At 38.9% G+C, this 15883-nt stretch overlaps 1 protein-coding gene and 2 non-coding genes across 7 annotated transcripts in view; all 3 read right to left on the bottom strand.

Annotated features, from left to right (window-relative positions):
- Positions 1-859: 859 nt before the first annotated feature.
- The window catches only part of LOC105468078 (NOP58 ribonucleoprotein), a 36733-nt gene continuing 21709 nt past the window's right edge, over positions 860-15883 (bottom strand). For 3 of the 5 annotated variants that reach the window (XM_071073197.1, XM_071073199.1, XM_071073198.1), the window contains 10 exons: positions 13160-13294; positions 12330-12475; positions 10537-10663; positions 7882-8045; positions 6200-6334; positions 5814-5875; positions 3324-3457; positions 2231-2323; positions 1530-1669; positions 860-1140 (listed from right to left, as the gene is read on the bottom strand). In XM_071073197.1, the coding sequence (XP_070929298.1) occupies positions 1090-1140; positions 1530-1669; positions 2231-2323; positions 3324-3457; positions 5814-5875; positions 6200-6334; positions 7882-8045; positions 10537-10663; positions 12330-12475; positions 13160-13294 (1187 nt within the window). In that variant the 3' untranslated portion in view covers positions 860-1089. Of the gene's footprint in view, positions 1141-1529; positions 1670-2230; positions 2324-3323; positions 3458-3552; positions 3605-5813; positions 5876-6199; positions 6335-7881; positions 8046-10536; positions 10664-12329; positions 12476-13159; positions 13295-15883 lie in introns of those variants that run through there. The other 2 variants (XM_011718037.3, XM_071073200.1) reach the window with 2 other exon arrangements.
- LOC112424382 (small nucleolar RNA SNORD11) lies at positions 10306-10389 on the bottom strand. Its single transcript, XR_003015127.1, has one exon. It is a non-coding gene; the product is annotated as a small nucleolar RNA SNORD11 (small nucleolar RNA).
- Positions 12181-12268, bottom strand: LOC112424383 (small nucleolar RNA SNORD11B). The gene has a single exon (XR_003015128.1). It is a non-coding gene; the product is annotated as a small nucleolar RNA SNORD11B (small nucleolar RNA).

Below are 15883 nucleotides of genomic sequence, written 5' to 3'. Positions count from 1 at the left end.
CAAGAAAATTAAATTTGAAGCCTAGTAACATCTCTGAAAGTTTATGTCATTTCATTTTCTACAAATCAGTTGGGAGAGATAAAATTGACCATTATCTGTGATTTAGAAATGAGAAAACCAAAGAGGGGCTGTTGACTTGAAAAGCAAAGGTGGAACTCAAAAGCCATAGTCATTCTAGTTTCCACCCACCAACAGCGTTTACTGAATTGGGCTTTAGTAAGATGCCTATGACATATACAAACCGGCAATACGTAACAGTGCTATAAAACTCATGACTCTCATGACTATAAGGTCTACCAGGCTTTAAACACTACCACTCAGAAATAAAGATTTCTCTTTGGCATTCTACTGTCCTACTTTTTTATACCTCATTCCCACTGGCACTTTCTTTTTTCTTATTTTTTTTTTCTCTATTCTCCATTCTTTATGATCACTTTGTACAACCTTTAAAAAAGTCACTTCAGGTTGACTACTTTAAAAACAAATCAGGGTATTAAGAATTATTTCGGTGTGCCTTTTACAACTGCAAACAATAAAGGTAGGGATACTATCTCCCACCCTTCTGAACAGATACTAAAATGTTTTGCTCACCTAATTTTAAAATTTGAACAAGAAACAATATTTAAATAAAGAGAGGTAGAAAGACAATAGGTGGAAAATAAAAAGTAGTCCAAAAAGGCAAAAGAAACACATTAGAGTAGGGTTCTTGAATTGGTCCACTTAGTCACTGCCTTCCAAAAGGTCAAATTTCAAAAAAACTCTCACTTTTCAGTTATAATTATCAAAACAATAATCATCACATGGCAAACTATAGAAGGAGCCAAAGATTCTCTACTCAAGATATAAAGAGATCACAAAATTGTCTTAAAATACAAAGAAAATTTTATTTGTATATCAAAGACTCTAAGAAATGATGACATAAGGTTAACAGAGTTGATGTCAAGACACAAATAGGTTTGAAGTTATAGATGATAAATCACTTTGTTTTACTGAACTTTCCCTTGGTTATGTTAGAGAGCATCCCTGGTATGCTCCCAGTTGAATCTTAAGCATGATGTGTCCAGGTGATACACTTGTAATTCCTTTCTGTTAATCCTCGTTATCTCTTTTTTTTTTCTTTTTCTTCTTTTTCTCTGGACTCTGAAAATAGCCAACAAGAATGCTTTGAAAGAGCTGTAATTGTATGGGTGACTAATCACTTTTCTTCATAAAATGCAAAATCAATCTGTTTCCCTTGAAAACAAATTCAGGGAAAAGATTAAAATTGAAAATATAAAAACCCCACCTATAAAAGTAAGTTTCAGCAAATCATACTCTTCCTCTCAATGCAAACTCAATTTTTAGTAATAAATTCTAGATTTGGGAAATGGCCTTTTATAATGTAAATACAACAAAGCCATTTCACTTTTACCTCCCCATCAATGAAAACCATTTTTTAAAATGCCTGCTCATTTCTGATATAGAAAATAGATTGAAATGTGGAGAACTGGCCCCTCCAAGTGAACATCGATAATTAAAAACAAACATACAGCAATTGCTGTGCTGGTACATGGTTCTTCCTCAGAAAGTGGTTCTTCCTTAATGTGTTTCTTTTTACCCTTTTTCTTCTTCTTCTTCACAGATGTTTCTTCTTCTTCTGCCACTTTTTCTTCTTCTTCCTCTTCTTCAACTGAATAGAGTAAGTGTAAAGGCACAACAAATTAACACTATATCAGATCTCACTCTTTCCAAAAACGTTTGAGTCCTAGGTTTTTTTCTGTCATTCTCATCAACTACCCAATGTTTGTTTTGTTTATTTTATAATTGGGAAGGTTCTCCAAGGCCTACGACTAACTTTAACAAATGATACAGATAGAGCTCAGGCAATTTTCTCACGAGCATGAAATCACGTATAAAAATCAGGATTAAAACAACGGTCATCTGATCTCCAATCATTATTGGGAAGAGAGTCAATTATATTAGAAATGGTTAAGAGCTTGCACTCTGAAGTCAGAAGGCCTGGGTTTAGTCTACTCTCTACAACCCTGAAAAACTGTATTTACCCCTGGTAAAACTACATATCCTCATCTGTAAAACTTAAGAATGTCTTATCTTACTGGATTGTTACCGAGACTTAAAAAGATGATGCATAGAAAGTACAAAGTATAATGCTTAGCACACATTACAATAAGGACTCAACACGTAGCTATCATTAGACATTCAGTGACCAGCTGGGTGCAATGGCTCACACCTGTAATCTCAGCACTTTGGGAGGCTGAGGCGGGAGGATCACTTGAGGTCAGGAGATCAAGACCAGCCTGTCCAACGTGGTGAAATCCTGTCTCTAATAAAAATACAAAAAAAGTTAGCCAGGCCTGGTGGCACATGCCTGTAATCCTAGCTATTCAGGAGGATGAGGCAGGAGAATCACTTGAACCCAGGGGGCGGAGGTTGCAGTCAGCTGAGATCACGCCACTGCACTCCAGCCTGGGTGACAGAGCAAGACTCTGTCTTGTGGGGGGCAAAAAAAAAGAGGGGGGAAATTGTGGGATGAAAAATTGACAGATAAATCGGAAAAGCTTATTGGATACACAATTGAGGATACAAAAGACAGAGTTTGGTGCCTCAAATGCTACTAATGGGTTTAGGGATCTCCTTACTTTTCAATAAAAAGAAGCATAAAAGTTAAATAAATTACTTCTCTATCAAGTATACTATCCACATTTGTAGAACATACACTTTTGACCACTAAGCTACTTAGAAACCAAGTTAAAGCAATCATTGTGTTAATGCTTTACTCTTTTGCTAGACTTGCTAGTAGGTGTTCAAGAAACCCAGGTTTAACTAATAATGGGGCCCCTGCTTATCAACTTCACAAGACAGCCTAGTTAACTGGTGAGCACCTACTGGATATTGTAACTATGACGGCAGGCTACCAGTATGTGTTCCTTCTAGTCCACTCCAGATAACAGAAACAATGAAGAAAATCACTGTACCATCAATTCCATATAACTATAAAACAAAAAATTTTCAACAACCAATTTAGAAAACACATTCCTTTTTTCTCTTAATTCTCAAAATAGTTCATGTAGTAGAAACTCAAGTTTTGGTACTCTTAGTAAAATACCTAATTTGACTAAACTTCTCACATTTCCTCTGTGAAGTCTGATAAATTTAACAATATCATAACTATTCCCAGAGAACATCATGGCATTATTAAAACACCATTAGCGTTCAACGAGCAGTTTTATAATAAAGTGCAATGGCATGTACTTGTAAGACTCACAAAATCCATAGTTCTAAAGAAATGAGTATAAGTTGTGTTAAAAAAAATTCAAACTAACCTTTAACTTTAATCTTGGCTTTTTTTGCTTTCTTTTCAGTAATTTCATCCTCTTTATCTACCTGTTCTATTTTGCGTTTTTTAGAACAGGTTGGAAGTGTGGAGTCACCAGAAGGATCGTACGTCTTCACTTCACTGAAAGACCCAAAAAGTTTTAGAAAATCTCTACAAGTATCTGTAATTGAAATAATTCTCAAGAGATAAAGAAAATGCCATTAGATAATACTTACATAAGCACACAATGTTGTTTCATTTTAGTGGCTTTGGGGTAGTTTATGAAGACTAATAGTTTCCAAAAGTTAAAGGTATTAATATTTTTCAAGTAGGTCAATCACATTCAAGAGAAGTGGTGAGCTAAATGAATTCTGATTTAGTAATCAATGTAGTTACTATGGTACAGGAAAACACTCAATCAGCATGGGGGAAATGAAAGAAGAAAATGTCTTCACACCTAACTAGAAAGTGAAAAATGAACCAATCCAACTTTCAGAACACTGCGCAATTAAATGGGAAAAAAAAAAAAAAAAAAGCAAAACAAAAAAACCTAAACCAAGCTTAGTATAGAAGTCTTCATCACAAGATCACAAGCAGAACAAGAAAGGATACAAATACACACACATGGAAAAGATTCCTTAGAACCCAACATTTGCTTTTGTTCTAATGTAAGCAGGAAGAAAATACTGAAATGAGTGCCTAAAATGTGAACTGATGCTTTAACTGCATATGTTTAAAGTAAAAAGCATTAACTGCACAGGAACATTAAAAAAATTGGTTCAAAACAAGTTTAAAAATGTTCTGTTTCTTAAGCAGATTTGTAAACTGCATGACTATTTAATTTTTATAGGTTAAAGACATTTACAATTTAAGAAACAAAGACCCATGTTTGTCAACTAGAGATAATAAGTTACAGACTGTAAATATTGCAGAATGTATGGCTATTGTAGAAAGCCTGGAAAATTCACAAAAAAGAAAATGTGAATGCCCACAGAAACACATTTGATTTCCTTCCAGAACACACTAATTATACTTAAATATGTATTTATAATTGCTACTGTTACTATATATTGCTCTCTTCATCCACTTATAGTATAAGATTTTACTATTAAAATTCTTGAAGGAGGCCAGGCGCTGTGGCTCACGCCTGTAATCCTAGCACTTTGGGAGGCCGAGGCAGGTGGATCATGAGGTCAGGAGATCGAGACCATCCCGGCCAACATGGTGTAATTCCGGCTCTACTAAAAATACAAAAATTAGCTGGATGTGGTGGTATATGCCTGTAATCCTAGCTACTTGGGAGGCTGAGGCAGGAGAATCTCTTGAACCGGGGAGTCAGAGGTTGCAGTGAGCCAGGATCACGCCACTGCACTCCAGCCTGGCAACAGAGAGAGACTCCATCTCAAATAAATAAATAAATAAATAAAATTTAAAAACCAAATAAATAAATTCTTGAAGGTTTATGAGCCCTGAAAGTATAATTTATTGGGTAATGACTGGGAACATTTTGAAGAATCTTGATACATACTGTGAAATGGCTTCCTAGAATAGCTATACCACATTCTGCCTCCACCATGACAACCTCACCAGCATTGAGCATTACCTCAAATAATAAGCCAAATACCCCTCCACATACAAATCTTTTGTTAATCTGATAGTTAAGTTTGAATGCTTTATTGTGCCTCAGCCATTTTTAGACTTGTTTTCTGTCTTTATACTTTTTACAAAATAGTTTTCTGTAGGGACTAACTCTGAATGAACTTTTTTTTGAGACCGAGTTTTGCTCTTGTTGCCCAGGCTGGAGTGGAATGGCGCAATCTCAGCTCACTGCACCCCTCCGCCTCCCGGGTTTCAAGCGATTCTCCTGCCTCAGCCTCCGAAGTGGCTGGGATTACAGGCGCCCGCCAGCACGCCCAGATAATTTTTTGTATTTTTAGTGGAGACGGGGTTTCACCACGTTGGCTAGGCTGGTGTTGAACTCCTGACCTCAGGTGATCTGCCCTCCTCGGCCTCGCAAAGTGCTGGGATTACAGGCAGGAGCCACTATGCCCGGCTGAATGAACTTTTTGATAAAGAACATATTATAGAGAAACTTTAGATTTAAAAATTTACTATCAATATCTGGAAATGAATAAATACGTATATGAATGAAAAGTAGAAGTTAATGTGGAAAACTAAATGGCACGGAAAAAAATTAGGGGTGCACAACATGGTTAACTACAGTTAACAATGTGTTATATTCTTAAAAATTGCTAAGTAGATTTTAAGATGTCCTCACTACAAAAAAAAGTATGTAAGACAATGCATGTTAATGAGCTTGACTTAATCATTCCTCAATGTGCACATTTTCCAAAATAACATGTACACAATAAACAATTTTTGTCAATTAAATAAATTTGAAAAACTATGGGCACATCAAAGTGAAATTTACAAAATCGCTGTCAATAATTAACATTTAAAAAAACTATTCACCCCATTGTCACTTAAATGTACTCACCTTTTGTGTTCATATTTTTCTGTTTTTGCTAATGCCTTTCCTGTTCCACTTATTTTTCTTATCTAAGACGAAAAGGAAAAATTACAAATACAATTCTAAGTCACTTTATAATACACTAAACAGTCTAGTGAATCAGTGGGCCAGCAAACAATTTCTGCTATTTTTTGTTATTTTGAATAGCATATCCTAATGGCAAATGCTATTGTATACATCAATTCTTGGTAAATAATAGCAATTGTTAATAGTAGGCACAAAAAGAATACTTTAGACATACTAACAAGGATCATAAAACTGTTTAGCAGATAAAGTAACTTCATAAATTTACTCAATTTATTAACTTTTGACAGTTTAATACTTCTGGAATAAGCATGATGTGGTATTCTTACCCCTCTATCTTCCAAAGTTCTCAACCTGGCCTCTAATTTGGCTCTGTTCTCAACTCCCATTGCAGAACTTGAATCCTCACCAAAAGCATCATAACGGATAGCCAAAACAGTTTTCGCTGCCAGCATTCGAGAAATCTAATAGAAAAACATGAAGAACTATATTCCATGTTCAGATGTAAAATCCTCAATAACTGGCTCATGAGACAGTTCCAGCAAATTATCACATTTATTCCAGGATGTTTTAAAATTAGGAGTTATAAAACTATTATGAATCATACAATTCAAATCATCCATCGTATTTCAATCTTTGCCACAATCTAATGGCCATACATCACCACCAATTCTGTGGCTGAAAAGATTTTATAGCAGTTCCTGTCAAAAATTAGCTCAAACTGGATTTTGTAAAATAACTTTACTTTCTACCCACTGACATTAGTTCTGTACCTTGAGGTCATTCACAACAAGTGCATCTTTTTCCCCATAACAATCTTAAATATGTGTGGGTTCTGACTGGGCACAGTGGCTCAGCCTGTAACCCCAGCACTTTGGGAGGCCGAGGCGGGTGGATCACGAGGTCAGGAGATCGAGACCATCCTGGCCAACATGGTGAAAACCCGTCTCTACTAAAAACACAAAAAATTGGCTGCAAGTGGTGGCGGGCACCTGTAGTCCCAGCTACTCGGGAGGCTGAGGCAGGAAAATGGTGTGAACTCAGGAGGTGGAGGTTGCAGTGAGCCGAGATCGCACTACTGCACTCCAGCCTGGGTGACAGAAAGAGACTCCGTCTCAAAAAATAAATAAATAAATAAATAATAAAAAGTGTGGGTTCTTTTTCAACCTAATTAACATTTTATTTTATTGCACCCTTTATTTCCCTCCACCACTCTGCTCTAAATTTTATCAAATTTCAGTTTAGTTCTGTTAAACAACACATCTTTCAAAAACATTGGAAGTACTTAACTTGTCTAAGCCTCAGTTTCATCATCTGTAAAACAGATACCTACATCTCATAAGGCTACTAAAGATTTAGGATGGGCACGGGTGCTCACACCTGTAATCTCAGCACTCTGGGAAGCCAAAGTGGGTGGATCACGAGGTCAGGAATTCGAGACCAGCCTGGCCAACATGGTGAAACCCGTCTCCACTAAAAATACAAAAATTAGCCAGGTGTGCACATGCCTATAGTCCCAGCTACTCAGGAGGCTGAGACAGAAGAATTGCTTGAACCCAGGAGGTGGAGGTTGTAGTGAGCCGAGATCAAGCAACTTGCACTCCAGCCTGGCAACAGAGCAGGACGCCGTCTCAAAAAAAAAAAAAAAAAAAGGTTTAGTGAATTCTGTCAAAGTGTTTTAGCATAATGCATATACTATTGTTTATGATTCATAAATGTTAGATTTTTTTTTTTTTCTGCCAGAGATAATATTTTCAGTGTGCCAACCACAGGGAGATCCTAGGGGGAAAAAAATACTAACACGATGAAGAAACTGGCTTTAAATCAACAAATAACAATTTCTTCTAACTTTATCCTTCAGTGTACACAAAGTGCTTTTTATTTAAATAACTCACCATTCTCTAACGAGAAAGAGACAATAGAAAGATTTAATGTGTACTACAGAAGAAAAAAGGGTTGTAAAAAATGAAGAAGTCCAACCTCAAAAACAAAACAAAACCCTGTAACACACCTTTCCTTTGTGTTTGGGACTTGTCTGGCCTACGAGTGAAGCATGATAAATGAGACCGTACTTAGGGGTATCCCGTCTAGATTTGAGGGCTCTGAAGAGTGCCTTTTCTGCTCCAAGAATCTGAACGGTAGAAGCTGCATGCTTGGCCAAATTCAAAAGAGAACCTATAAAAGAAAAAAGTTACAAAGAATGCACCTTCAAATATATGAATGTTCCATGTACTAAAACAAAAGACCTATACAATATTATAGCCACCACAATAAATAAAAATCACATATAATATAGAATTCTATAATCCAGAATTCCCTAAAAACCTTGATGTTTCATTTGTAATTCCTTCATTAGCACAAGCAGGTTTGCAATGAATGCCTAGGACAAACTGAAGGTTAAGCTTATTAAGTCCAATGTCTCTATTCACCTGAGAGATGGTAGTACCATTCTATATTTCATTAGTGTACTACAGGAGTGACATAAATGTCACACACAGGAACACTAGGTTTTAAGTCTCTTGCCACCCCACTCAGCTCCCCCGCCATCCCTATCTACCCATTAGTCACTTTTGTAGCCCTCTCCGTGGTGCAGTAGTACTGCAGTGCTTATATTCAAGTAAACAATGCACAAAAATAGTTATGCTGGCATATTTTTTTTTTTGAGATGGAGTTTTGCTGTCGCACAGGCTGGAGTGCAGTGGCACGACCCTGGTTCACTGTATCCTCTGCCTCTCAGGTTTAAGCAATTATCTGCCTCGCCCTCCTGAGTAGCTGGGATTACAGGCGCCCACCACCACGCCCAGCTAATTTTTTTCGTATTTTTAGTAGAGACAGGGTTTCACCATCTTGGCCAGGCTGATCTTGAACTCCTGACCTTGTGAGCCACCCTCCTCGGCCTTCCAGAGTGCTGGGATTACAGGTGTGACCCACTGCCCCTGGCTGCTGGAATATTGTTATAACTGTTCTATTATTACTGTTGTTCATATCCCACTGTACCTAATTTATAAATTAAGCTTTATTGTAGATATGTATGTTTAGGAAAAAACAGTATATACAGTATAGGGTTCAGTACTATCCTCTGTTTCAAACATCCTTGGAAGGGAGAGCTTAGAATATATCCCCATAAATAGCTGGGGACTATTGTTATCAACATGCTGCTTAGTTGGATATGCTGAATAGAATATTTATTGTCAGAAAACAGACTCAATATTAATGCTATGAATTTAAGCACTAGACATAGTTTAAAAAGTGTAATAAATACATAGTTCCTTTTTTTTGAGATGGAGTTTTGCTCTTGTCACCCAGGCTGGAGTGCAATGTCACAATCTCGGTTCACTGCAACCTCTACCTGCTGGGTTCAAGCGATTCTCCTGCCTCAGCCTCCCAAGTAGCTGGGATTACAGGCTCACGCCACCAAGGCCAGCTAATTTTTGTGTTATTAGTAGAGATGGAATTTTACCATGTTGGCCAGGATGGTCTCGAACTCCTGACCTCAGGTGATTCACCCACCTCAGCCTCTCAAAGTGTTGGGATTATAGGTGTAAGCCACCACGCCTGGCCAACAAACACATACTTCTATTAACCCCTGCCATTGCTTACTGCTACAAGTTTAGCTGTACCTATGAAAATGGGTGGAGGCAATGAAATCATCTGATCTTATAGCTGAGGGCACTTGAATGAAATCTTTGATTAATGATGCAGCTAAAGGATATGCCAGGTCAGGCGCAGTGGCTCATGCCTGTAATCCCAACACTTTGGGAGGCCGAGGTGGGCAGATCACCTGAGGTCAGGTGTTTGAGACCAGCCTGGCCAACATGGCAAAAACCCTGTCTCAACTAAAAATGTAACAATTAGCCAGGCGTGGTGGCAGCGCACGCCTGTAATTCCAGCAACTTAGGAGGCTGAGGCAGGACAATTGCTTGAACCCGGGAGGCGGAGGTTGCAGTGAGCCACTGCACTCCAGCCCGTGTAACAGACTGAAACTCCGTCTCAAACCAACAAACAAAAAAGGAGTTATGCTGTTTTAAACACTCTGATGCAGATGATATGGGATCTTTTTTGACGGATTATAACAATGTCTCCAAGTAACATAAAAATGATGAATCAGCACTTCATTGTATTTGTAGGTATTCAATTACATAGCATTTTAATTATAGCATATCATCCTTATAATACTGCCATACACATATACAAAGTTTTATTATAAATCAGTTGTTGAAAATATTTTTCAAAGTCAAACATATTACATCCGCACACTCAATAGTGAAACTAAGATAATCAATCGAGGGCATAAATCCTCTACAGTGATTTCTTAAAACTGTATTTAAATCTAGGTCTAGTGAGTTTTTATTATGAAAATGTTAACTGTTTTATCCTTCTGCATGCATCTGATTATTCTAATTAACCATAACAAACTTCTAACAATGGACTACAAGTGTCTCAGAAGAGGTAGTGACTAAAGATGCCTTCATTATCCAAAAGGAAATCAGGCAAACAAATAGAAATCATCATTGAACACCTGGCCCTTAGTGATCTCCTACATACTATCTACTTTTGTGTTATTAGCTAAAATTTCTTTAATAGCTGTGGTTTAAAGATGTAAACAAAATCCTAACCAGAAAATACTTCAAACACTCATATTTACAAACTACATTAAAACCATCACCTGCATGAGCAATAAGCCGTGCTCCAACTAATTCCCCAACCATGACTGTAACATTGGGTGCAATGGCCATCATTCGATTTTGCAGATATTCATAGAGCTGGGTTCGATATTCAGAGATTTCAATCACCTAGTATAAGGAATAAAGTGAGTCACAAATATCATGAGTAAAAACAGTATAAAATTCCTGTCTAAAACACTGGAGCCCTCAATCATGAAAGAGCAGCTACACAACCCTGGGTACATCAACTATGCCTAACATCAGTTTTCTTTTTGTTTTTTGAGACAGAGTCTTGCTCTGTCACCAGGCTGGAGTGCAGTGGTGCAATCTCGTGACGTCGTGATCCTAATATCAGTTTTCTATAAAATGGCTGTAGTGAGGACTTTCTTATGTAATGTATGTAAACCACCTAGTCCACTGCCTGAAAATGTAACTGTACTTTTAGAAGATTCTAGGCCAGGCACGGTGGCTCATGCCTGTAATCCCAGCACTTTGGGAGGCCGAGGCGAGCGGATCACGAGGTTAGGAGATTGAGACCATCCTGGCTAACACGGTGAAACCCCGTCTCTACTAAAAAATCAAAAAAACAAAAACAAAAACAAAACAAACAAAAAAAATCTAGCCAGGCCTGGTGACAGGCGCCTGTAGTCCCAGCTACTCGGGAGGCTGAGGCAAGAGACTGGCATGAAACCGGGAGGCGGAGCTTGCAGTGAGCTGAGATCGTGCCACTGCACTCCAGCCTGGGAGACAGGCGAGACTCTGTCTCAAAAAAAAAAAAAAAAAAAAAAATTTAAGCGCTAAGCAGCTCCTAGGCCCAATGGCTCTCGCCTGTAGTTCCAGCACTTTGGGAGGTCGAGGCAGGTGGATCACAAGGTCAGCAGTTCAAGACCAGCCTGGCCAACATGTGAAACCCCATCTCTACTAAAAATAAAAAAATTAGCTGGGCATGGTGGCACGTGCCTGTAATCCCAGCTACTCAGGAGACTGAGGCAGGAGAATCGCTTAAACTGGGACCTGGGAGGTAGAGGTAGCAATGAGCCTGAGAATGTGCCACTGCACTCCAGCCTGGGCTATAGAGCGAGACTCTGTCTCCCAAAAAAAAAAAAGTTTCTAAGCAATAAACATTTGTGTCATGCTCTCTTTAATTCCCATATGACTATCTTCAAATCTGAAAGGAAAAAAAAAAAAATCACAAGATATAGACATAAAACTCAGAATTAAAAAGCTCAATCCATAATTCTCTGCCATCTTTTTTGTTTTTTTTTTTGAGATGGAGTTTTGCTCTTTTTGCCCAGGTTGGATGCAATGGCGCCATCTCGGCTCACTGCAACCTCTACCTCCCTAGTTCAAGCGATTCTGTCTCAGCCTCCTGAGTAGCTGGATTATAGGTGCATGCCACCACGCACAGCTAATTTTTGTATTTTTAGCAGAGATGGGGTTTCATTATATTGGTCAGGCTGGTCTCAAACTCCTGACCTCAGGTGATTCACTTTGGCCTCCCAAAGTGCAGGGATTACAGGCGTGAGCCAACACGCCCAGCGTCTTCTCTGCCGTCTTAATTGATTTTTGGTTAATTCATTATTCAGACGATGATTGTAAATTACTTCCTTTTAATATGTATTTCCCCCTTTTAAGTATACAAATCATGATGGCATCAGATGAGGTAGTGACTGAACACCCTCATATTTATGTTATCAGGTGAACAACAGTAAGTGTAAATCATCATTGCCATCAGAAAAATTAGCATTATAGAGCTGGTAACACCACAACTAGATTCTCCAGAAGTAAAATTTACCTGGGTGCAAAGATGCAGAATATTGCAAATATCTTCTTCTGAAACCTCTGTTCCCATTGATATCTCTGCAGCTGCTTTCACTTCTGCTTCAACTTCTTCCGGCAGCAACTCAGAAAGTTTGGCAGAGGCATAGTTCTTCCTATCGCCTATGGAATGTTTGCAGAGGATGAGGGAGAATCACTCTTCAACAAATTATATAAAATCCAGCAAACAGTCAAAAGAAAAAGCAGAAAGCCAATGAAAAGGATGCCTAAACAAAACAAAAAAATGAAGAAGTTTGACCTAGTATAATAGTTTTCCTCATTTAAGGGTTTAAGTTTAGACATGAAATGTCTCCCCAACACCTTCCTCCAAAAAATAATCAGAGTAAAAACAAGACAAAATATGCCACAAAACTTATTACAGAAAATAAGTAGCAAAAATTTAAAAAGACAGGACTAATAATAATGTCACAGACAATTTTATACTAAAGCTGGGGCCAGTAATTTGTAAGTCAAGTAAACCATGAATCAATCAAGTTCCTTTGCACATTAACAAAAATCAACAATCAAGTTCCTCTGTATATTAACAGTAGAGACAGCAATCCTGTCTGTAACACTAAATACAGCTATTTAGTATTAAGTACTAATGTCATGTCATAGGCCATCAAAATCTAAGTTAAAATTCATTTTGTTTCTTAAATTTAAGACACTAAATTGCTACATTTCCCAAATACATAGAAATTGCAAAAACCCTGGGAATCTTGCTTAACAAAATGCTATACGTTACGTTTTAGGATGCAATCAAATTCATTTACTTTCAATGCCTTAAAGGATGAACAAATTACTCACCAACTTTCTGTAAACACTTGCAGTATGTCAAATTATCTGAAATAATTTTTCCTAATTCAGGGAAATGCCAGCCGTACCATTCTCTACATCGCATAATGTAGTTGTTTAGTTCTTTATCCAAGTCATCTAACAAAGCTGTAGTAGATTAAAAACAAACAAAAACAAAAACAAAAGAAAACCAGGAACTTAAAGGGATTTATTGTGGTAAAATATACACAATATAAAATTTAACACTTCAGGCCGGGTGCAGTGGCTCATGTCTGTAATCCCAGCACTTTGGAAGGCCGAGACAGGCAGATCATGAGGTCAGCAGTTCGAGACCTGCCTGGCCAACATGGTGAAACTCCGTCTCTACTAACAATACAAAAATTAGCCAGGCATGGTGGCTCATGTCTGTAACCCCAGGTACTCTAGAGGGCTGAGGCAGAAGAATCACTTGAACCCAGAAGGTGGAGGCTGCAGTGAGCCGAGATCATGCCACTGCATTCCAGCCTGGGTGACAGAGCAAGACTGTGTCATAAAAAATAAAAAAACAATAATAACACTTCAACCATTTTCAAGTGTACCATTCAGTAGCATTAAGTACATTTATGATGTTATGCAACCATTACCACTATCTATTTCCAGAGCAATTTTATCATCAGAAACTGAAAAATTCTGTACCCATTCAATAGTAACTCATTCCCACCTTCTCCCCAACCTCTAGTTCTCTCTATACTTCGGTCTCTGAGTTCACCTATTTTAGGTACTTCATATAAGCAGAATCATGCAGTACTTTGTGACTATTTCACTTAGCGTAAGAAATGAAATGTGTGTCAGAATTTCATTTCTTTTTAAGGCTGGCTGACATTCCACTGTGTGTAGAGGCTGGGTGTACGTTATCCAAATTGCTTGGGACCAGAGGTATTTCAGAGTATTTGCAAACACATGTGAGGTTATTTTGAGGATGGGACTCTTTTGAGATGGAGTCTCGCTCTGTCGCCCAGGCTGGAGTGCAGTGGTGCAGTCTCGGCTCACTGCAAGCTCTGCCTCCCGGGTTCATGCCATTTTCCTGCCTCAGCCTCCTGAGTAGCTGGGACTACAGGCGCCCGCCATCACGCCTGGCTAATTTCTTGTATTTTTAGCAGAGATGGGGTATCACCGTGTTAGCCAGGATGGTCCCGATCTCCTGACCTTGTGATCCGCCCGCCTCGGCCTCCCAAAGTGCTGGGATTACAGGCATGAGCCACTGCGCCTGGCCGTTTTACGTAATATTTTAAAGAATTTTGTGCATAAAACAAAGTTTTGACTGTGGCCTATCACATGTGGTCAAGTGTAGAGTTTTCCACTTGTGGATTCGTGTGGTAGCACAAAAAGGTTTAGATTTTAGAGCATTTTGAATTTCAGATTAGAGACATTCAAGCTGCATCCACAAGGCAGTTTATCCATTCATCTGTTAAAAGGTATCTGGGTTGTTTCCACTGTTTGGTTTTGTAAATAACTATTATGAACATTGGTGTGCAAGGAACTCTGAGTTCTTGTTTTTAATTCTTTTGGGTATAAATCTAGGAAAGGACTTGCTGCTTGAACACATTTCTTTTTTTCTCTTTTTGGAGATAGAGTCTAACTCCATCACCCAGGATGGAGTGCAGTGGCGCAATCTCAGCTCACTGCAACCTCTGCTTTCTGGGTTCAAGTGATTCTCCTTCCTCAGCCTCTTAAGTGGCTGGGACTATAGGCGCACACCACCTCAACTGGCTACTATTTTGCATTTTTAGTGAAGACAGGGTTTCGCCATGTTAGCCAGGCTGCTCTTGAATTCCTGAGTGCAGGCAGTTCACCTGCCTTGGCCTCCCAAAGTGCTAGGATTACAGGTGTGAGCCACTGCGCCCAGCCGAATACTTTTTTGTTTTTTTGAGACGGAGTGCTGCTCATGGTGTCCAGGCTAGAGGGAAATTGTGTGATCTCAGCCGACTGCAACTGCCAACTCTCGGGTTCAAGTGATTCTCCTCCCTCAGCCTCCTGAGTAGCTGGAATTACAGGTGCCTACCATCATGCTCAGCTAATTTTTTTATTTTTTTACTAAAGATTGGGTTTCACCATGTTGGCCAGGTCTCAAACTCCCGACCTCAGGTGATCCACCAGCCTTGGCCTCCCAAAGTGTTGCGATTATAGGCGTGAGCCAAGGCCAAATGCATTTCTAAAATAGAAATATGATTAAGATTTTGAGTTTTGTGGGTTTTTTTTGTGTGAGATGGAGATTTGCTCTTGTTGCCCAGGCTGGAGTGCAATGGCGCTGTCTCGACTCACTACAACCTCTGCCTCCAGGGTTCAAGTGATTCTCCTGCCTCAGTCTCCCAAATAGCTGGGACTACAGGCATGCACCACCAAGTCTGGTTAATTTTGTACTTTTAGTAAAGACGGGACTTCTCCATGTTGGTCAGGCTGGTCTCGAACTCCCGACCTCAGGTGATCCTCCCGCCTCAGCCTCCCAAAGTGCTGGGATTACAGGCATGAGCCACTGTGCCTGGCAGCTTTTCAGCTTTCTAAAAATCATTTAATGACACAGCAGAACATACAACTACAAAGATTCCACTTATGTTTTTAACATTTTCATGGAAAAACAGAAATGAATTAATTAATGTAATGTTAACTCTGTGATTCATATAATCTCCAAATAGTCAACCTCTGCCTCCTGGGTTCAAGCGATTATCCTGCCTCAGCCTCCTGAGTAGCTGGGATTAC

Source organism: Macaca nemestrina, chromosome 11 (genome assembly GCF_043159975.1).
Source record: "Macaca nemestrina isolate mMacNem1 chromosome 11, mMacNem.hap1, whole genome shotgun sequence".
In the NCBI taxonomy this organism is placed as follows: Eukaryota; Metazoa; Chordata; class Mammalia; order Primates; family Cercopithecidae; genus Macaca; species Macaca nemestrina.
This window is presented reverse-complemented; position numbering and strand designations above follow the sequence as displayed.